At 38.1% G+C, this 23,488-nt stretch overlaps 1 protein-coding gene and 1 pseudogene across 10 annotated transcripts in view; both read left to right on the forward strand.

The window, feature by feature from the left end:
• The window catches only part of PATJ (PATJ crumbs cell polarity complex component), a 399,437-nt gene that overhangs the window by 250,665 nt on the left and 125,284 nt on the right, over positions 1–23,488 (forward strand). For all 9 annotated transcript variants that reach the window (XR_013757701.1, XM_079103582.1, XM_079103581.1 and 6 more), the window contains one exon: positions 17,459–17,550. Coding sequence is in view for 8 of the 9 variants with exons in the window: in XM_079103582.1 (XP_078959708.1) it covers positions 17,459–17,550 (92 nt within the window). In the remaining variant the exon portion in view is untranslated. The remainder of the gene's footprint in view (positions 1–17,458; positions 17,551–23,488) is intronic.
• On the forward strand, positions 5,883–11,519 carry LOC306640089 (zinc finger and BTB domain-containing protein 14-like; annotated as a pseudogene). Its single transcript has one exon. The product of its transcript is annotated as a zinc finger and BTB domain-containing protein 14-like (transcript).

Raw genomic sequence — 23,488 nt, forward strand, 5'->3', positions numbered from 1 at the left:
TGTATAGCACTTTTGGTAGTATGGCCATTTTGACAATATTAATTCTTCCTATCCAAGAACATGGGAGATCTTTCCATCTTCTAAGGTCTTCCTTAATTTCTTTCTTCAGTGTTTTGTAGTTTTCATTGTAGAGATCTTTTACCTCTTTGGTTAGATTGATACCCAAGTATTTTATTTTTTTTTTTTTGAGGCTGTTGCAAATGGAGTTGTTTTCCTTATTTCCCTTTCAGCTGTTTCGTCGCTTGCATATTAAAATGCTTTAGATTTATGGGTGTTGATTTTATAGCCTGCTATTTTGCTGAATTCATTGATGAGGTCTAGAAGTTTTCTGGAGGAGTTTTTTGGATCCTCTAAATATAGAATCATGTCATCTGCAAATAGTGACAGCTTAAGTTCCTCTTTTCCTATTCGTATCCCTTTAATTTCTTTCGTCTGCCTAATTGCTCTGGCTAGAGTTTCGAGGACAATGTTGAATAGAAGTGGTGAAAGAGGACATCCCTGTCTTGTTCCCATTTTTAAAGGGAATGGTTTCAGTTTTTCTCCATTAAGAATGATGTTGGCCATGGGCTTAGCATAAATAGCCTTTACAATGTTCAGGTATATTCCTACTATCCCCATTTTTTCTAGTGTTTTGAGCATGAAAGGGTGTTATATTTTGTCGAACGCTTTTTCTGTGTCAATCGAAATAACCATATGATTCTTATCCTTACGTCTATTGACACGATGGATTATGTTTATTGATTTATGGATGTTAAACCATCCTTGAATTCCAGGGATGAACCCCACTTGATTGTGGTGCACGATTTTCTTAATATGTTTTTGAATACTGTTTGCCAATATTTTGTTAAGGATGTTTGCATCTGTATTCATGAAGGATATTGGTCTAAAATTTTCTTCCCTTGATGTGTCTTTTCCTGGTTTGGGTATGAGGGTGATATTAGCTTCATAGAATGAGTTTGGTAGGGTACCCTCCTTTTCTATTTCCTGGAATACTTTGAGAAGTATTGGAATGAGTTCTTCTTTGAAGGTCTTGTAGAACTCAGCTGAGAATCCATCTGGTCCTGGGCTTTTCTTGGATGGTAGATTTTTAATGGCTTCTTCTATTTCATTGCTTGATATTGATCTGTTTAAATTGTGTATGTCCTCCTGGTTCAGTTTGGGAGGAGCATATGTCTCTAGAAATTTGTCAATGTCTTTGGTAGTTTCTATTTTGTTGGAATACAGATTTTTGAAGTAGCTTCTCATTATGTTATGTATCTCAGTGGTGTCTGTCATGATATTTCCTTTTTCATCATGAATTTTAATAATTTGAGTTTTCTCTCTCCTTTCTTAGTGTGGCTAAGGGTTTGTCTATATTGTTTACTTTTTCAAAGAACCAACTTTTTGTTTTGTCAATTTTTTAAATTGTTTCTTTTATTTCAATTTCATCGATTTTAGCTCTGATTTTAATTATTTCCTGTCTTCTACTACTTTTGCTGTTATTCTGTTCTTCTTTTTCTAGAGCTTTGAGCTGTAATGTTAGGTCATTTAGTTATTGACTTTTCATTCTTTCCTGGAATGCACTCCATGCAATGAATTTTCTTCTTAGTACTGCTTTCATAGTGTCCCAGAGATTTTGATGTTGTATCATCGTTCTTATTTTTTTTTTTTTTTTTTTTTTTTTTGTGCTGGGGATCGAACCCAGGGCCTTGTGCTTACAAGGCAAGCAAGCACTCTACCGACTGAGCTATCTCCCCAGCCCCTCATCGTTCTTATTGATCTCTAAGAATTTTTTTATAATCTCCTCCCTGATGTTTTCTGTTATCCATGTTTCATTCAATAGCATATTATTTCGTCTCCAGGTGTTGGAGTGATTTCTGTTTTTTGTCATTGATTTCTACTTTCAGTCCATTATGATCTGATAGAACACAGGCAGTGTCTCTATTTTTTTGCATTTCCTAAGGGCTGCTTTGTGGCATAACATGTAGTCTATTTTCGAGAAGGTTCCATGTGCTACTGAGAAGAAAGTGAATCCACTCATTGATGGATGGAATATTCTATATATGTCTATTAAGTCTAGGTTATTGATTGTGTCATTGAGTTCTATGGTTTCTTTGGTTGGTTTTTGTTTGGAAGATCTATCTAGTGGTGACAGTGGTGTCACCACTAGATACCTATACCCAGCAAAACTAACCTTCAGATTTGAAGATGAAATAAAATCCTTCCATGATAAACAAAAGTTAAAACAATTTACAAGTAGAAAACATGTACTACAGAATGTTCTCAACAAAATATTCCATGAGGAGGAAATGAAAAACAACAATGTAGGTCAGCAAAAGGAGAACCTACCTTAGAGAAAAACCACTCAAAGGAGAAACCAAGCCAACTTAAAAACCAAAAATAAGCCCAAATGACTGGGAATACAAATCATATCTCAATAATAACCCTGAATGTTAATGGCCTTAACTCATCAATCAAAAGACATAGGCTGGGCTGGGGAGATAGCTCAGCTGGTAGAGTGCTTGTCTTGTAAGCACAAGGCCCTGAGTTCGATCCCCAGTACCGCAAAAGAAAAAAAAAAAGACATAGGCTGTCAGAATGTATTAAAAAGAAAGACCCAACAATATGCTGCCTGCAAGAGACTCAGCTCATAGAAAAAGACATCCACAGACTAAAGGTGAAAGGATGGGGAAAAAAAACTACCACGCACATGGACTCAGTAAAAAAGCGGGGGTTTCCATCCTTATGTCAGATAAAGTGGACTTCAAGTCAGTCAGAAGGGATAAAGAAGGACATTTCATACTGCTTAAGGGAACCATAAATCAGTAAGACATAACGGTAATAAATATTTATGCCCTAAGCAATGGTGCATCCCTGTACGTCAAACAAATCCTTCTCAATTTCAGGAATCACATAGACCACAACACAATAATTCTGAGTGACTTTAACATACAGCTGTCTGCTTTTCAAATTCATTCAGCAGATATCTCATTGGGAACCTACCATATAGCAGGCAATGTGTGGACAGGTTTGATTCTGCACTGAGTGATGATACTGGTTTTCACAGAACTTACAACCCAGTGATTGGATAGCATTGACCTCAGGAACTATTGGGGAATGAATGAGAGAAGATTATCACAATCTCTGGCACACAGTAATACCTGAATTCATTTTAGCTGCTAGTATTCATAAATTAATATTTTTGTGTGAATTTGGGTATGTCAGTTTGCTTTAATTTGTTATACTAATACTTTTATCTTTGAAAGCATGTTCTAGAAGAAAGTTATCTTATTCTTTAATAGCTTCATGCAGCAGATTTGAAAAATGAATATACCAGATTCTTAAGCAGTTATAACCCATCTTTTTTGACCTTAGGTCAAGGATGACAGGGGAATAAATGTGGAAAAACAGTTCCTTGGTTTCTTTTTAAAGCTCTGGGAAAAAAAAGTTGTCATTTCTCTTTGATAAGTGAGGAAGTGGTATATAGTATAATTTCAAATCCAGTGTGCTTGTTAGGTAAGAATAGGAAATTGATTTAATGATGAGAGCCAGGAAAGCTAAAAACCAGTGTCATGGTAGCTGGTTTTTTTTTTTTTTTTTTGGATATTGCAGTGTAGTAGATTTGAAGAACACTGCATCATGTAGGAAGCATTTGCAAATGGACTTTTAAATCATACTGGATTTCTGGGAAGGGCAAATCTTGTTTATTTGCTGACTCACTCCAAGTGCATTTATTTTTGTGGTCTTTCCCTCAAATTCAAGGATTGAAGTAAAATTCTACCATCCACTGGTATTATTTCTCATTATTAGTTTTTGCCATTTTTATATTATTACTTTGTTCACAGCCTCCTTTTACTTTATAGTTGATCCTATTTACTTAAGACCCTAAATGAGGTTAAGAAGTAGAAGAAGAAGAAAAAAAAGTTCAAACACTTCATGGCTTCTTTTAAGTCAGAAACGGTCTCTCCACCAGGCCCCTTGTGTGACCCGATTCTTGTCAGGACACTTGCCAGCTGTTTCGTTGCAGTGGGATTGCATTGTAACAATGGAGGGCGTCATGGAGTTTAGTGAATCAATAGCCCAGTTCGTGCATAAAAGAAATTTTACAGTAATCCTCCAGAAGACAGTGTGATTAAATCTCAGCTTCCTTACCCTTTTCTCCCATGCTAGTGTGGAGTTAGTGAATTAATTTCAAAAGGCATTAGCATTTAATTACCGTGTAGCGGGGAATGAGGCCTACACTAGAGTATTGGCTTTCCCCGAGCAATTAGACCCCAAAAAGCCCAGGCCTGGGCATGGTGCTGTCGTACGAATGTAGGATTTATTTGTAGTCTTCCCTGCAGTGCAAGCTTGGAAAGAGAGAGCCGACAGTGCTGTGCAGGGAGTAGGAGTGATTTGTCAGGTTACAGCAGCAGCCGGAAGGAACAGAGTGAGTGGCACAGGAAGTAGGGAGTTGATGGAGTTGGTTAGGCTAGCGTGCAGACAGAGGGAGGAACGTTCCCTTTGTTCCCTTTGTGACGTGTGCCTGCAGCATAGCCTAAACTGAGTTGTGTAGTTCTGTATGTGTGTAGTATGGTGTTGAGAACCTTGGAAAAGAAAAAGTGTGTGTGCTTGCCAGGCTTGCCCAGGGATAAAGACGTAGAGCCACAGGTAAATTTAGATCTTAATTGTCTAGTGATATTAATTTTATATGGGAAAAAAACAGAAACCATAAAAATTAAATGGCTCACCCAGGTACTTGCTGCTACTTCAAGGCAGAACTCCTACCCGAGTGCCAACCGCTTGCCCTTCATTCTCTGCTGCCAGGAGGTTAATTCTAAAATCTCTTGAAAGACTTAGATGCAAAAGTTTGTCAATCAGATGAGCTCTTTTAGGACTGGGGTATAGCTCAGTGGAGAGCACCTGTCTAGCATTCACATGGCCATGGGGTTCCGTTCCCAGCAAGCAGGGGCTGGGGCGGGGATTAGGTTTGCCCATTTAAACTATTAATATACCTGGATGTGAGTTCATAAAGTGTGTTTCTTTTGTGTGTGTACGTGCTGTGTGGTACCAGGGATTGAACCTAGGCTGCTCTCCAACTAAGCCACATCCCCCAGCCCTTTTTCTTTTTTAAGACAGGTCTCAACCAGGCTGACCTTGAACTTGTGATTCTCTTGCCTCAGCCTTCTGAGTCACTGGAATTACTGGCTCATCTTCAAATTTAATGGCACTCTAAATTTATTAAAAGAAGAGTGCAGTTGGTGAAATTATGCCTATTTCTTAAGAACCAAAAAAGAAAAATAATCATTTTTTTTTTTTTAACTTGCCCTTGCACAGTATAAGAATTTCGTGAACTTAGTGGTTAAAGCACCTTCCCATCATTTCCATCCTGGAGTTGGGTGGGGCTTTGTTTCGGGCTATAGAAGCCATGATGTAAAACCTAGTTCATATTGGGCAGCCTCCTCCTTATCTGTCTCTTGCTGTGATGTCTTTGAGCTGTTTTTTTTTAACTGTTTTTTTTTTTTTTTTTTTTTTTTTTTTTTTTTTTTTTTTTTTTTTTTCTGGCCCTGGCTTGTTAGGGCAAGAGTTTTAAATTTCTTAGTTAAACTTCATGTCTTTATGTCACTGAAATATTTAAGCCTAGGTGAGGAGTTGGTTGTGGATGGGGGATGGGTGATTAGGATGCATTTTAAGAAAAATATCAGGAGACCCAGGACATCAAGGTGAGCATTCTTGTTACATATTTCAAGGGCCCCATACCTGCTTGGGGCTGTGGGTTCGGGACACTCATATTTGAATTCTGGCATTGTCACTTCTGTACTTTAAACCCTTTTACAAGTCACTGAGTTTGGGGATCTGTGTCCTCAACACAAAAACATAAGCAGATCTTTCCCCTGGCTGCATATATATGTGGGGAGGGGGGTAGGCAGCAGGGCTGTTCACAGCTGGCTAGAGATCCTCCTGTACAAGGAGGGGTGCCATCATCAAGGACATGCACAATACCCACCACCCACTCCTTCCCCAAACTCAAAAAGAAAATCCAAAACACTGCCACCCGCCTTGCCCCTGTTCCCTGCAATAATCCTCTCCCAGCCTGTGTGCTAGTGAACATGGAGAGTCCACATGAGTGTCCCTGGAAGTTCCAGAACGCAGGCCAGGTGTGCCCTGCATTATCAGAGTTATTCTGATCTGAAGATTTGGGTGTTTAAGGCATTAAGATAACGTCTTAGAATGTTCATGGAGTTTTTCATCAGTATATCTGAAACCATTAAATATAATGACAATGATCACAAAGCACTGTTTCTGAAAACACCAAATGAACAATGCCTGGAAGGAGAATTTTGTGATATTGCTATTGTGGTTGAAGATGTGAAATTCAGAGCAGACAGATGTGTTCTCGCTGCCTGCAGTGCCTCCTTCAAAAAGCTCTTCAAGAAACTTGAAATAGATAGCTCTTTGGTAATACAGACAGATTTTCTTTGTTCTGATAAATTTGAAGAGGTCCTGAGCTACATGCACACAGCAGAAATTTCTGTGAAAAAGAAAATGTTAACTTAATGACGTTATTGGATCAGATTCTTAGTATCCAATTTTCGGCCAAACCCTGTTCTCAGAAGTGAGATGTGTCCAGTTCCAATGAAAATAATGGCCAAAAAGTATTGCCTCAGAATAAATCTCCCCATTGGAGACACTGCTGACACCCAGGATGACGATGATGTGGAAGAAATTGGGGATCAGGATGACAGTTTTTCCAATGACACATTGGAAGCCCCCCCGCCCCCACCCCCACCCCAGGTCAGGAGAACAAGTCATCTACAACTATACTCAGGGATCAGGAAGTGGTTTTGAAAGAGCTGAGAAGCGAGGAAGTTCAAAAAGTAAATTTCTACAGCCAGAAAGAATCTATGGAAACCCCAGAGTCCAAAGATTTGGGGTCCCAGACCACTCAAGCCCTAATATTTAGTGATGGACTGAGTGCATTGGACGATGAACAGACACCAGACTGAACAACTGCCAACAGTGATATGGAGCTTCCGTATGTGCTTTACAGTGACCACCAGGAGCAGTTTGCCTATCAAGCATGTGGTAAGACATTTTCTGAAGAAGGCGGATGGAGGAAGCATGAGGAACTACCCAGTGGAGAGACCATTTGTTTGTAATGAGTACAAAAACTTCCCCCACCCAGGCCCACCTGAAAGAGCACCTAAATATGCATACAGGATATGAGCCGTACAGTTGCAAGTTGTGTGGAAAACCATTCATTCATGCCCCAGGCTTGAAGAAGCACAAGAGTTCACAGTAACAGGAGACCATTCTGCAACACAGGTCCCATCTTAAAGGCATTTGCCAGGCATCTGCTCTGAAGAGACTTGAGTACAATGTGCACAGTGAGAGGAAGCAGGTCACCCCCAGTGCCATCCAGCACCAGATGAGACAGTCACAGGCAGCCACCATGGCAGCAGAAGCTGAGCAGCAGTTGGAAACAGCTTATAGCTAGAGGTGGCAGGACACTGCACCTGGGAAACCAGGACTGAGACCACGTTGATTGGAATCAGCAAACGCCAGTTACTGTGTTTTCCTAGAAACAAATGGAGCAGTGTACTCGCTGGGCTTAAGGCAGTGTTTGGTTAGATGTTTTTAAAACTTTTCAAGGAAATTACAATCCCAAATTCTGACCAGTTAACTGTCCTGTCTGGTGTCTACCAGTGTTGCTGGTAGGCTCCCCTCCCCTTCTTTTTTATGATTTTAATTTGAGAACTATGTCCTGTTTACAATCAAAGAGACTTCTGTTCTAGTTTTAATTCCACTGTACTCATGCTGGCAAATGCACTGCACTGAGAAATCATCCAGTAATTGATTTCTTTGTCATCACAGTTATGTGTGACTTGTGGTCAGAAAAAAACAATCTTTTTACGCTTTTCTTAGTACATTATAGCTCTGTGTAATAGCTGGGTTCGTTTTGATATAATCATACATGCACAGAGTTTAATTTACTCCACTTTAGTCCCCGGTGCCCCTTCTTTCCGTTCCTTCTTCCCCCATGCCTCTTCCTCTGCTGGTCTCTCTTCCACTCGTGTTTATTTTTAATTGGTGCTTTATAGATACATGTAAAGGTGGAATTTACTGTGGAATATTTATGTACACATATAATGTAATTTTGTCAGATTCATTCATTTCCTCCCCTTTCCTATTTCCCTTCTCTCTGTCTCAAACTCCTACTCCATTAACCTTCCCTTTATGATCTCTGTCCCCACCACACCCATTTTTTCCCCTTTGCTGTAGCTTCTGCATGTGAGAGAAAACATTCAAACTTTGACTTTCTGAGTCTGGCTTATTTCACTTAGCATGTTGTTCTCCAGCTCCATCCATTTACTAGCAAATGCCATAATTTCATTCTTCTTCATGGCTGAGTGAGACTGCATTGTGTATGTGTACCACATTTTCTTAATCCATTCATCTGTTGGCAGGTACCTGGGCTGGTTCCATAACTTGGCTATTGTAAGTTGTGTGTTATAAACATTGCTGTGGCTCCATAACTGTAGTATGCTGATTTTAGCTCTTTTGGATAAATATCAAGGAGTGGGATAGCTGGGTCACGTTCCATTCCTAGCAAAACAGTAGTTTTAATAACAATAAATGTATTTCATATAGATGTAGAAAATGCTGATGGGTGCTTGACCGAGGACATTGAGCAAAGATGAAACCAAGTTCTGGAAATGCAGAATGGAGTTAGATTTGTATTTGGTTTGTTCATTATTTTGATTCATTGTACACAAATGGGGTACAACTTTCATTTCTCTGGTTGTACACCAAGTAGAGTCACACCATTTGTGTAATCGTACATGTACATAGAGTAATGGTGTTTGTCTCATTCCACTATTTTATGACACTGTTTTTCACTATCTTGTGGACAAATAATAGTTGCTTTGCTGAACTGCTTCTTCATCCATTCTCTGTACCCTGTATCTACCCCAAAGTCTGTGATCACACACACCAGTTCTGCCCATCGGCAGAACTGAAGCAGTGGTTTAGAAAGAGTGTCTTCTTCATGGAGTGCAGAGCCCAGCTTTGGGGGAAGGAAAAAGTTTCTATAAGTCTGCAAAGTTTTTATTTGTCTCTTAGTCTGCTTCTCTCTCTGCTTACCCCAAAAGCCGCAGTGAGGTACCCGTGGGCTCCTGAAAAGAGACCAATCCACACCTGCATGTCTTCTCAGCTGCTTCTCACCAGCCTCGCCTGCCTCCACGCCTGTGCCCTGCTGACCTGCTGCCTCCTGTGAGGAGGCACGGCTACTTCTTGCTTTATGCCCACATCCACCACATGGCAATGCGATCATTTGTTTCCAGGATTTGTGTCATTTTGCTAGAGTATCAGGTGCTTGAGGGCTGGGACCATATCTGACTGAATAAAGTAATTCTTACAAAGTAACTTTCAGAGAATCTGCATCTGTTCAGTATACGGCAGCTACAGTGATGGCAACAGAAATTCCTGTATTCTTATCATGTGTGCAGTGACTGTTGAGTAAGGGAGTAAAGAAAAGGATGCACAACATGTCTATTATACTTTTTTGGACTGTTTCTTAATCTGGGGTTTCTATTTCATGAGCCTTATAAGTTGGAATTAATATTTCATAGGATTATCCTATGGGTTTTTTTTTTCACCCAAGATAAATACCCTGAAGGAATGTTTTCTAATTATTAACAAACTAGACTTTTAGACTTGAAGAGAACTGGATATATATTTGGCTCTACTTGTTACCTTGGTTAATTCCTTGAGCTTCCTAAGCCCCAATTTCTCCACGTATATGATGCAATACAGCACTCCTCTGCTGATTAGTGAGATAAATGAATATATTTAAAGTATATGTGTGCTGATGTGTGTAGTGTGTGTGCCTTATATGTAGTGCACATTAAATAATGTAATTATAGTTGCAAGAAATTAGTATTAAACAGTAGAGATCACACCATCAGAGATACTGGCTTGACATCAGAGAGGCAGTCCCAAAACTTCCTTTACACTCACATGGAAACTTCTATGAAAATAATGTAACTGATAAATAGGTCACACAGTATTCATTTTTTTCACTCAAAAGTGTTGTTTTTGTGGCAACTCGTTCAGAGCACCTCCTCACCTCCGTTTAATGGAATGATATTCCATTTGTTGACATTTGACCATAAATATAATAAGCCTTTTGTTTAAAAATATGTAAGCTTTTTTGCCTATTAAAAATGTAGCCTTTTTTGGTGTAAAGTTTTTTAAGTTCTTTATAAATTTTAAAGACTAGTGCTCTATCTGGAGTGCATGTGAAAAAGATTTTCTACCACTCTGTAGGCTCTTTTCACATTATTGATTGTTTCCTTTGCTGAGAAAAAGTTTTTTAGCTTGAACTCATCCCATTTATTGATTCTTGCTTTCATTTCTTGAGCTTTGGGAGTCATGTTAAGGAAGTTTGGTCCTAAACCAACATGACGAAGATTTGGACCTACTTTTTCTTCTATTTGGTGCAGGGTCTCTGGTCTAATTCCTAGGTCCTTGGTCCATTTTGAATTGAGTTTTATGCAGGGTGAGAGATAGGGGTTTAATTTCATTTTACTGCATATGGATTTCCAGTTTTTCAGCACCATTTGTTGAAGAAGCTTATCTTTTCTCCAAAATGCAAAGAACCCAATCAATAAATGGGCTAAGGAACTGTCAGACATTTCACAGAAGAAGATATACAGGTGATCAACAAATATATGAAAAAGTGTTCAACATCTCTAGTAATTAGAGAAATGCAAATCAAAACAACTCTAAGATTTCAACTCACTCCAATTAGAATGGCTGTTATCAAGAATACAAACAATAATTGGTGTTGGTGAGGATGTGGGAACCAAAGCATGCTCATACATTGCTGGCAGGGTTGCAAATTGTTGTAGCCACTCTGGAAAACAGTATGGAGATTTCTCAGAAAACTTGGAATGGAACCACCATTTGATCCAGTTATCCTATTCCTCGGTTTATACCCAAAGGACTTAAAATCATCATGCTACAGTAGCACAGCCACATCAGTGTTTATAGCAGCTAAATTCACATTAGCTAAATTGTGGAACCAACCTAGATGCCCTTCAGTAGATGAATGGATAAAGACATTGGTATAAATACACAATAAAATATTATTCAACCATAAAGAAGAATGAAATTATGGCATATGCAGGTAAATGGATGGAGCTGGAGAATATCATGCTAAGTGAAATAAGCCAATCCCAAAAAGCCAAAGGCCAAATGTTTTCTCTAATAAGTGGAGGCTGATACATAAGGGGGTGTGGGGTAAGAGAAGAATGGAGAAACTGTGGATTGTGTAGAGGGAAATCAGGGGATGGAGGAAGGAAAGATGGTGGAATGATTATCCTGTGTACATGTATGATTACACAAATGGTGTGAATCTACATCATGTAACCATAGAAATGAAAAGTTGTACCCCATTTGTGAACAGTGAATCAAAATGCAGTCTGTAAAAATAAAAGTGTAGCCATAATAGACATTTTGATGTTTGAGTTTTTAATATTTTAGAATAAATCTTTAGAAGTGGAATTATTAGATTAAAAGTTAAATCTGTGAAATTATTCATCATCTTAATCACTTAGGATTTGTTTGGATTTTTTTGCATGTGTATTTTATTAAAGTTACAGGAAAAATTAAACTGTTTTAATGTCTTAAATTGTGAAATTCAGGATATTTGAAAGTATTGAAAAGGACTCAATATCATTATCAGCAATTCAAGTAATGTGAATTTCAACTCAACTTCTCATAATAATTTATCACTTTTCATAATAAAACCTTTTGCTTTGAAAAAAAAGCATGGGCAAGGTTGTTGTTGAGTATAATAAATTATGACATGATGTTCAAACCTCAGGTGAATCTATTACTTGAACTAAATTTTAATTTTTGTATAATTAATATTTTCAGCCCTAGCCTAATTAACTTTTACTTCCAACTTGATATGTCTTTTGAATAGATTTAATTGAGCTGCTTTTCAGCATAAATTCATATTCATGTTCAGTTGAACTACGGAAAATTAAGAGTATTTTAAAACTATCTTTTGTAATATTTTTTGAATAGTTAATTTTATTGAAACAAATCTCATTAAAGACCTTTAAAGTGAAAATTTATGTAGTATTAGAAAAGAATTTTCACCATTTACTCTGCCTGATCTTTGCTGGATTAACCTTCATTCTACTTCTAATGCAAACTGTGAAATATTGCAGTTAAGTCTCCCATGTTTGATCCATAGGGGATTTACCTCATAGCAGGCTTGTGCTTTTGTTCCCTCTACAGTACCAGAAATCAAACCACAAGGGTAAAAATTAAGAGCACTGAAAACCCGTTATATATAAGCTTTGCAAATACAGGTGTCTCTCATTTGGGACTGTGGACCTCAGCATCCAGAGCTGTTATAATTTATTCACCTAATTGGAAATTCAGAACCTGGGAAAAAGTGAACTGACTTAGCCATAAGATAAAGTGATACTGCCTTTCTGGGACCAGGGATCAGGGAACTTGAGACAGAAGTTACTATCTACCCGGAAGTCTCCGAAGGCCCTCTTTGTCAGTAATCAGAAGAGAAAGTCAAAAACAGAAAAGAAAACCAGCATCTTAGATGAAAAGTATAGAAAGCCCCTTTGGACAGAGAGCTTTTTCCTCTTCCTCCTTCTTTTTCCTTAAGGGAGATGCTAAGGATAATTCTGAGTATCTGTGAGAGAATATAAGGTACATCACTTAGATGCATAAGTTAATGTTCAGAATTAGAAGAGGCCTCGGGAGCTGTGTCTGTGGAAGCTTTTCAATCGCAAGGAACAGAAATTAGTTCAAGTCACTGACTGATTTAGACGGTTTGGGCTGCTGTAACAAATGTCAGACACTGAATGGCTTAAACAACAGATTTTATTTCTCAAGTTTTGGAGACCAGAAGCCAAAGAACAATGCACTGGTCAGTTTGTTTCCTGGTTTGCAGATGGTCTCCTCACTGTATTCTTGTGTCTCTTCTTATAAGGACCTTATTCCCAGTCATTAGGGTTCCAACTCCATTAGAGGATAATATCAAAGATAAGGACAAGTCTGAATAATGCTTTTATTCTTCCCTAGTATCATTGACTCACCTTATAAGGAGAAACTTTGGGAAAAGCCCGTAGTTTCTCTACTCCTCTGTTTACTGGAAGTAAGTGGAACTTAATAATGTTTGCCCAATGTCTAGATAATCTGAATGGTCACTCGGATCATGAAGGAAGAGGGGCAGTTTTTGCCCGAGTGAAATATTTTGTTTTCCTTTGATTTGGGTCAGAACAAGCTATAAGGATGCTGGATCTGTATATATTTGTGTAGTTAAAAAAAAAAAAAAAAAGAAAGAAATGTCAAGAGGTTTAATAATGGTTCAGGGTGCGGTCTGTTTGTCAGAAGAGAAAAATACAGCTTGTGAGACTCCATACTGCATTTGAGCCTTCAGAAAGCCTCCCAGGCAGCCACTGGACATTTCCTCTACTGGTCTTGACAGGGTTAGTTCTGACCTCTTCATCTCAGAAGAGATGGCAGGTATCTGGTACCTTCTGTTACTGCTCAAAGTTTAAGGGCATGTTTATGAAGATGACCTCTAACAATCATCTAATTTTTTTTTTTTTTAAAGTATGCCTTACAGACATGTGATCTTGGTGTGCCCTAGGATTACAGTTTTTTAAACTCATCACTAAATTACCTTGGCAAATTGCTCAGCTTTTCGCTTTCAGTTTCATAATATAGTTAAAGTGAATAATTCCCTGGTTGGTCTGAGGTTTAAATGGGATACTGTGTGTGAAGAGTCTGTTAGTGTTGTGCCCCAAGTAAGGCCACTCTAAATGGTAGCCATTGATTATCTTTAACTTGAAAGACTATCTGGAGGCGGAGAATACTTTTGCCTATGCTGTGCTTGGAAGATCCCCTACATCTGTTGTTTTAATAGTGCCCTCAGAAAACAAGCAGCTTCTTAGTAATAAGAGACAGTCCAAAGTTAATTGTGCACAAAATGTGTCATGCTTTCTAATTGCTTACTGAATTTTCTATGGAGTATGTTTCATTCAGAAAGGAGGAAATATAAAAGCTGCTCATGTAGTTGAAAGCTGTGTATTTTTCATTTCGGTGGTGGAATTTTTTCATATTAAATCAGACTACAAAAACACTAAGGAAAGCTGCCTCTCTTAAAACTCAGAGGCTGCTCATGTGTCATTTTTTTAAATATTATTTTTTTTAGATGTTGATAGACCTTTATTTTTATGTGGTACTGAGAATCTAACCCAGTGCCTTATCCATGCTAGGCAAGCTCTCTATCACTGAGCCACAACCCCAGTCCCCTCGTGTGTCATTTTCAAGGCCAGAATGAGGCTTTGTCTTGGATGTTCTTTACCCAAAGATTTATTCCATAGGGTCCCTTCCCTCTGTCTTGAGTTTCTTGCTCTGTTCCCAGTTTTCCACTGCACAGCCTTTTCCCAGAGCCTCTGAACACTAGCAGGGAGCAGCTGCCTTTGCAGTTGCTGGCACTCGAAGAAACGGCAGCAACATGCCGGCTGTTCGACCTTTCTCCCGCCAGGGCCTCTGAGCATTTACAAACAGCATATGAAAGGCATAGCTGTGGATTTACTCTTAGGTAAATTAAAATTAACGACTTGCTTTCTTCACTTGGGATATTATTTTTCCCTCTTAAAATTATAGTCCATATAGTCTATTCTGTCAAAACAGAGCTTCTTAGCGAAAAAAGTAGGCATATCTGTGAACCTGAAACAGTCTGATTTTTTTTTTTATGTTCAAGATTTTTGCTGATCAAAACCAATTTTTTTAAACTTCAATAACTTTGAAGGCTGGAGCCCATGTCAAAGAAAGCGTCCAGGCTGTTGATTAAGTGCCACTTCCATGCAGGGCTCTGCAGTTCATCATAGCCTCGCTGAGCACCATTGTGTACAAGCTGTGCATGCAGATCTAGGAAATACCAAGAGGTGGATGCCAATTCCTGGCCTCAGGAGCTTAGCTCAGCTCGGTAAATGTTGGGTACCTGCACTGATGCTTTACCATGTTCTGCTGGCATTTAAGCGCAATAAGAAATTTTCTTAAGCCTAGTGCCATGGAGCTCAAAGGCAGGAGGCTTAAATAGGTTTGGTTTAGAAAAGGCTCCCTGGATGCAGAGGCCAGACACAATGGAGAAAACATTCGCAAACAATTATCTGAGTGCAGACTTTGAATCAGGTTCATTCCACATATCATCTCATTTTCAATATGATTTAATGACCCTTGTTTGTAGTCCTTTGTAAATTAAAGAGGCTGGAAAATATAATTATCTAAACACATGATTAGACTAGACGTATTCTTATGGAACCTGGTTTTGCTGCTTAATACATTTTGGACATTTCCTATGTCGTTAAGTATGCTTTTTTACATTACTCTTTTTTTTTTTAAGTAGATTTTTTTTAATTATAGCTTTATTTTATTTAGTTTTGTATGTGGGTCAAACCCAGTGTCTCAAATGTACTAGGCACCGAGCCACCACTGAGCCACAATCTCAACCCACATTATTCTTAATGATTACATAATTTCTCCAACCATTTCCTTTAGTTAAATAACTAAGTTAGGTAAGAAGATATATATAAACTTGGTGTGTAGCTCAATGGGAGAGTACATGATGAGCATGTGCAAGGCCCAGGGCTCTATCTTCAGCAGCCCCCAAATAAAGAGATAGATGGATATAAAGATATCTATATATCTGTCTATATATGTGGAAATACATGATTTATGTGAAATTAGTTTTTATATATAACGTACTAGTTTGAAACCTGGTTTACACACCACATATACGCACACACAAACTAGTTATGTAAAAATTAAACTATAAAGATAGAAAGTATTTGGAGAAAATATGTAATCTGGAGAGTGGACACATTTCTAAATGCCCAATATTATAACTAAAAACAGATGAGTGGGTTTTTGTTTTGTGTTTTTGTTGTTGTTGGTTTGGGGGGTGGGCTGGGGATCAAACACAAAGGCCGTGTGCTTACAAAGCAAGCACCAACTGAGCTATCTCCCCAGCCCCAGATGAGTGGTTTTGAACACAAAAATGCATCCTTTGGTATTAAGAGCACTATAAATAAAATGCAAAGGCATTGTGCCTGGTAATTGTCACAACAGTTTTGAAAGTAGGAACTTAAATTTCTTTTAGAGGACAGGAAACTGAGTCAGAGGAATGACATTGTAAGGTTGATGAGCTTGGTAAAGCATGGGAGCTGATAAATGACAGAGTGAACAGGCATTAGAGCTGGTCACCACGGCAGTCCTGGATGTGAAGCCTGGCTCGGCCTCTTTAAGCAAGGTGACGGACAGGCTTCTCCCCAAAACATTACACTTTCATTCCAGCCTTTGAAATGCTCACTTGTCTCTGCTTTCTCATTTTAACTGTTGTGACAAAAAAAGATAGTTTTCCAGGTGTGTTTTTGAAGATCGTCAGGTGTATCTTCAAATGCAAAATTTCAGAGACATCAAGGGCAGATAAAGTAGGTTCTAATTACAAAAGTCTTTGATACCTTCTTACTATCCCTTATGGAGTATACTGTACTATTTCTTAAACAGTAGAAATTATCAAGGCCACAGTTAATAAGTTATGTAATACTATACTATTAATTGCTCATTAAAGAGCCAGAATGCTAGAGCAATTATTAATTCCATGAAATAAAATAAGAGAATAATTATAGCTATCATCACAGTCGATCAGTGGGAGAATCTGGAATGGAAAACTTTATATCTCATGTTTTTAGAGCATATGTAGGTGACTACAATCACATTTAAAAATTCCTCATCTTGGACATGAACAGATGACTCATTGATTATCTATTGTAAAATATTTCTGTGCATTTTGATCTACAATTTGACTTAAAACAGGAACATGTATTTATCTCCTCAGGGGTAGCAAAATTTATGCTATGTAATAACCTTGACACATTTACAGAATCACATTTGATGGGTTCTCCAGAGCTCTGATGAATACTACAGTTTAGTCTGTTTTCTACATTTTTTTTTTTTTAGGAATCTGGAAAAGCTGTAGGAAATGAAATATCTATCATAAAGTTTTTGCATTGAGCTTAACTACTGTCTCTTAAAGTTTAATGAAACAGTGAAGGGCTATATGTTCTTTTTAACTGGAGTCAAAATTGAACTTATGAGATTCTTATGGCTGCTTAGAATTAGTGTTTGAATCTGTACTACAAAGAATATTAAGATTTTTAGCCTTATTCAGACCTACATGTAACCTTTGAATAATGAATGTCTTGGGATGGGAGTGTGGCTCAGTGGGAAAGTACTTAAAAAGTGTGCAAAAGGCCCAATTTGATCCCCAGCTTTGAAGGGGGAAAAAATTCCAAGTACATAAATATAGACTTATGTGTGTGTATAAACATATACGTGTATTTTGCATAAAATATACAGGCATATTTGTACATTTTATTTTTCTCTCAAACAGATAAATAATCAGATCCTCTATGGAAGAAGTCACCAAAATGCATCTGCCATTATTAAGACTGCCCCATCCAAGGTCAAACTTGTTTTCATCAGGTAAGATATAAATAGGTTTGGTTTTCTAAAATCTACAGTCTCTTCTAAAGATGTTTTTATTGGTATAATATTGTATTTTTGGTTTGTGTAACAAAATTGCTGTCTTTTCTAAAAATACCTTTTCCTTTCTGTCACATTATGAAAAGTACAGTTGTTTTTAACTATGGGATTTTTCTTGTTTGATTTCTTTTATTTCACCTGATAGAATTGGGAGTTGAGGTTAGTATTTATGTTTCCATTATTAAAATTTCTTACCTCTCTGGATTTGGTTACCATGTATATAAACGTAACAAAGCTCTCTAACTTCTGACACCATCTATGTACTCATTAATGTCTTCATCATAGAATCATCAGGAAACAACCCAGGACAGTTTGGGGAGCTTATTAAGAGTGCTGGTGAGAGATCCGGAGTGGAGGAGACGTTGGCTCTGCTGTTGAAAGTGGTGTGTGTTTGGGGCTTCACATTACCTAGACCTTGCCTACTACCTGACTGGGCCCTCACTGTGTAAATGAATCAGAGTTGCCATTATTGTCACATCAGCAGTGGAATGAGGTTGTCTAATTCTCTGTTATTTGGATGAAATGACAAGTAAATTTGAATTATTTTTAGGTGATGTTACTAACCCTATTCATTAATGTTTCCCTCTAGGTCTCAGTTATCATCTGTTAAATGGGGATAACAAAGCCCTACCTCATTCACTGATATTTCAAAAACTTTAAATGGTCAATACCATGTTGAACATATAGTAATGTTAGCTGCTATTTTGTAATTTGTTTTGTTCTTCCCTTTCTCATTAGTTGCCAGTGACAAAATCTGTCCAATCACAGAAAACACTGGGATTAGAGGGTTCTTTCGTTCCCATGTGGGGTACTAACATGATTGAAATATTCCTTCCCATGTCATCTTTCAGCCTTGGCTGGACTTGCTACTTTTCTCCTAAAACAATCCTACACTGCAGGCCTTTTCTACTACCTGGTGGTCCTTTCTCTTCCTAGTTTGTTACCTCTCTAACAAGGAAGGAAACGTTGCCAGGTGTGGTGGCACACACCCGTAATCCCAGCGGCTCATGAGTCTGAGACCAGAGCATCTCTAGTTCAAAGCCAGTCTCAGCATCTTAGCAAGCCTTAAGCAACTCAGCAAGACCTTGTCTCTAAATAAAATAGAAAAAAAGGGTTGGGAATGTGGCTCAGTGGATGAGTGCCCATGTGTTCAATCCCTGTTAATTAAAAAAAAAAAAAAAAAAAAAGTGGGGGAGGCTTCTTCCTTCTCATGTGCCCTTGCATGTTCAGGTGACCCCTTCAGTCTTGCTCACCTCGATGTGCTCTGTTGGCATGGCTTCTTTTTTAATTCCCTCGTTCCTTTTGTCAGCGGTTGAATGAGAATTAGCTAATGAAAACTTAAACAGACGTGAAGAAAATTCAGCCACACTAGATTTTACAAGAGAGGGCCACACAAGCAATGGGGCTAGGTTTGAGGCCATCTTCTAGAATTGTGTGAGAACTGCATGAGGTGTGTGTGGCACAGCTCTGGTTTGGATGCGGCTCGAGGTGTCCCTCAGGGCTCGTGTTTGGAAGCTTGGACCCCAGCGTGGAAATGTTAAGGGAAGAGGGACCTGGAAGAGACGAGGCCTAGTGGAAATTTATAGGTCACTGGGGACACCACCCTCAGGAGGAATTAAGGTAGTTCTCAAAGGGCTCTGGTAGTTCTCTTGAGAGTGAGTTATAGAATAAGCCTGGGCTGGGGTATAGCTCCATGGTAGATCACTTGCCTGGCATACACAAAGCCTGGATTCAACCCCCAGCCCTGCAAAAAGGAAGTGAAGAAAAAGGAGAAGGGGTAGGCCTCCTGCCTTGCCATGTGATCTCTGCCTCTCTTACACACTCCCACTGTGATGCAATCTGTCATGAGGCTTTTGCCAGAGCTGCTGACACAATACTATTTGGACTTTCAGGCTTCAAAACTGTAAGCTGAACAAACCTCTTTTCTTTATAAGTTTCCATTCTTAGATATTTTATTATATCAATGGAAAATGGACTAAGACAAGCACTTAACATCTGCTCTTTAGAGTTTTGTATTGAGTGGTGGCTGCTGCTGCAAGTATTGCTGTTAACATTACTATTACCTCTTCAGCATTTGTGATGTCTTTGTTACCAGTGCTGGGCTATCCTATTTTAAACAGAGAAAAAAAAAAAAAAGCTGAATAGTATCCAGAGGAAATAATGGAATGGAATGCAGTATTTAGGAAATAGAACCCTCCTCCTTCATGAAGAAATTTTAAATGATTTGAAATTATATAGAATACAGAAGAGAAAGCTGAGTAGAATTTTAATAATCATAATAAAGGCCCATCGATTTAGTGTCAGATTTCAATTTTGATTGTTCAGAACACAGCAGAATCAGTCAAGAAAATAATTTGCTGAGTAAATTGATAATGTCTGCAAGATTGAGGGTGCTGCTAAGTGCTTATTTATTGAAGTGATTTTCAGCAATTTAGAAATATCAATGTACATACAAAATACTTAATTATGAAATAAATTAGTCCATTCCAGCTCAATGACAAATGCCATAAACTGTGATTTAGTCAGGTTTTTCACTGCTGTGACTAAAAGAGCTGATCAGAACAATTGTAGAGAAGGAAAAGTTTATTTTCAGGCTCACAGTTTCAGAGGTGTTAGTCCATAGAAGGCCAGCTTCATTCCTCAGGGTTTGAGTAAGGCTGAACATCATGGTGGAAGAGTGTGACAGAGGGAAGCAGCTCACATCATGATCAGTAAGCAAAGAGAGACTCCACTCACCGGAAACAAAATATATACCCCAAAACCCCACCTCTTCCAACCATGCGCCACCTGCCTTCAGTCACCACTCAGTTAATTCCATCAGGGATCCATTCACTGATTAGTTTAAGGTTCTCACAACCTAATCACTTCCCCTCTGAACCCTCTCGCATTCTCTCACATGTGAGCTTTTGGGGGACACCACATCTAAACCATAACAAACTGTGTGTCTTATAAACAACAGAAATTTATTGCTCAAAGTTAGGGAGGCTGGGAAGTCTGAAATCACAGTGCCAGCAGACCTGGTTTCTGATGAGGGCCCACTTCCTGTTTTATTGAAGATGCCTGCTTGTTGGGTTTTCATGTGGCAGATGGAGCTCCTGAGGCCCGTTTCACAAGGGCATTAATCCCATTCCTGAGGGCTGCACCTGTATGACCTACTTGCCTCCCAGAAACCTCCTCCTCATATTTTCCTATTGGGCATTAGATATCAACATATGAATTTGGAGGAAAACACAAGCATTTGGACCAAAGCATGCACCTTTCTTGCAAAATCATTCAATAATAGTGCCTAACAAATAGCATTCAGAAAACTATTGAATAAATTTTCTTTTTAGCTCCAACAAAACAATTCTAGATTGTTTCCAAAAGCAACAATCATAGTTACTGTTGCTATTATTATATGGATTCAAATATATACATATACATGAGTTAAGTATTTACTTACTTAACTCAGTATTTAACAAAATTCTTCACAACTCAGTCCCTCTTCTACTATTGTCCCAAGTTCACTAAGTGTGGAAGATCTTTATTCTTGTTAGGAAGAAAAAAGACATAGGAGTGATTCTGAGTAATCAATTGTCATATCCAGTTTGTGACCATGTATAGGAAAATGAGCATAAATTGAACCAGGAGAAATGTATACACAACTGATAGCTTTTTGTTTGATTAAGTAGATGTGTATCTGACAATTTGTATGCCAAAATCTAATTAGTGCTTCAGTTGCCATAAAGCAGGGAACTGTTCCTCTGACATCTCTTTCTTCCTTAAAGAGATGGATTCTTTCCTAAAGCTTGGTTGAATTATAAGACTTTGTGATAGAAAGAAGAAACCTTGGATTCATCTTGTCTGGACTTGAATCCCAGCTTTATAGAACCCCAGCAGTGGGAGCTTATTCAGTTTCCTGACTTGCCTATGGGTATGGTATAGCCATCTCATAAACTGTCTAGTGTATTAATTCATATAAGCTACCAGTCCACCTGGGCTCAAATGTTTGCCACTATGGTGTTGATTATGATTTTGGCAGAAAAAGGTGGGAGGAGAGGGAGGAAGGAAGTAAAAGAAGCCAGAAAAAAGGAAAGAGGAAAAGAAAAAAGTACCACTCTCTCCTGTATACTTTTTTCCTCCTATTTACTTTGTGTAACTCCTGAGTTTTGAATATTTTTAAGTGAAGCACATTCACAGTTTAAGAATGTTTGAATTAACATTATAATGATGAAGCACTGGAAGAGAAAACCATGGGCATTATGTTAAAAAAAAAAAAAAAAAGAGAGAGAGAGAGAGAGAGGGACTGGGGTTGTGGCTCAGTGGTGGGGCAGTTGCCTAGAACTTGTGAGGCACTAGGTTTGATCCTCAGCACCACATGAAAATAAAATAAAGGTATTGTATCCACTACAACAAAAAAATATTTTAAAAAAGAAAGAAAAAACTATGATATTCTAACAAGGAGTTGAACAGTGTTTAATGAAGTAATATATAAAGAAAAACCTAATTAACCAAAGGAATCCCCATGTGAATAAAATATAATAGATTTTACCTTGGTAATATCAAATGGTGTCAGGGAGCTGGGGTTGTGACTCAGTGGTAGATCACATGCCTAGCATGTGTGAGGCACTGGGTTCGATTCTCAGCACCACATTAAAATGAATAAATAAAGATATTGTGTCCATCTACAACTAAAACATAAAAATTTTAAAAAAAATACAGTCTCAGAATTTGAGATACATAAAACAAAAACAAAAAAATCTTTTATGCTCCTCAGGTGTGCACAACTAATGGGGTTGTAACAGTAGATTCATATCCTCTTTATATGTGGTGACCTTTATGGATACTGTGGGGGTGCAGTGGTAGATAGTACAATGTCCTGTTTATACCTTGGGGCCTGTATGTAACCAGTGCGGATAAAATGGTAAATTTGCATCTTGTTCATACATGGTGGCCTGCACATTCAGACCGATTTTCTAGCTCATTACTTAGGTATATCTTTTCATCTCTGCCTTATATATCACCACTTTCCAACTATTGTTATGAAAACCCTAATTTGAAACCAAATCTTGAAACAAGTAAAAATTGATTTGTTCACAAATTTCAGAAGCTAAACACTTGTATCATCTCAGCACCACAGATGGGATCATAGTTTTGAACTCTGTGTCTACTGGCAAAATTTCCTTCCTTAGTTGAAATTATTATTCACTGTGCCTTTCCATTATACAGAAAATCTTGTCTTTTATACCCTGGCAGCTCTTTTTCAAATTTTTTATACAATTGAAATAAAAACAGACACTGGCCACAGGTTTTGGAGTGTGATTAGCAGTAATCACTAAAAGCTGTTAAAATACGCTACAGGCAACACTTTAATTAGCTAAAGGCCATTAGTCTATAGTGATGTACATTTGTGTGATGGTATCCTGGTCATATTCTCTTAACACATATATTTATTCATACACTAATTGGTTTGTCATTTGCAAGGGATCTATGGGCCATTAGTGCAAATTAGCAAGTTATATATATATACATAACTTACATAGTCATTTTTCCCTTCTTTTCACATCATTAGATTTTTGACAATCCTGTAGATTGTATCCTAAACATATCAACTTTTATATACTAAAGTATTTAACTTTGCATTGTCCAGTTGTGTGTCACAGTCTGGGTTCCCACAGTGTACCACACATTCAGTTCTGTGGGTTTTTCTGTTTGGCATAATCCCCTCTACGTGAGCGACCAGTTTAAGTACAGGAGGAGAGCTATATCAGTGCGATGAGGAATGAGTCGCTGTGTCTGGCAGTGCAGGGATCCAAGGAGATTAATGATCTTGCCTGCAGCTCTTGTCATACCTTCCCCCACTGTCGAAAATTAAATGTCATGTATAACAACTCACTCT

The sequence above is a fragment of the Sciurus vulgaris genome, assembly GCF_902686455.1.
Source record: "Sciurus vulgaris genome assembly, chromosome: 1".
Lineage (NCBI taxonomy): Eukaryota > Metazoa > Chordata > Mammalia > Rodentia > Sciuridae > Sciurus > Sciurus vulgaris.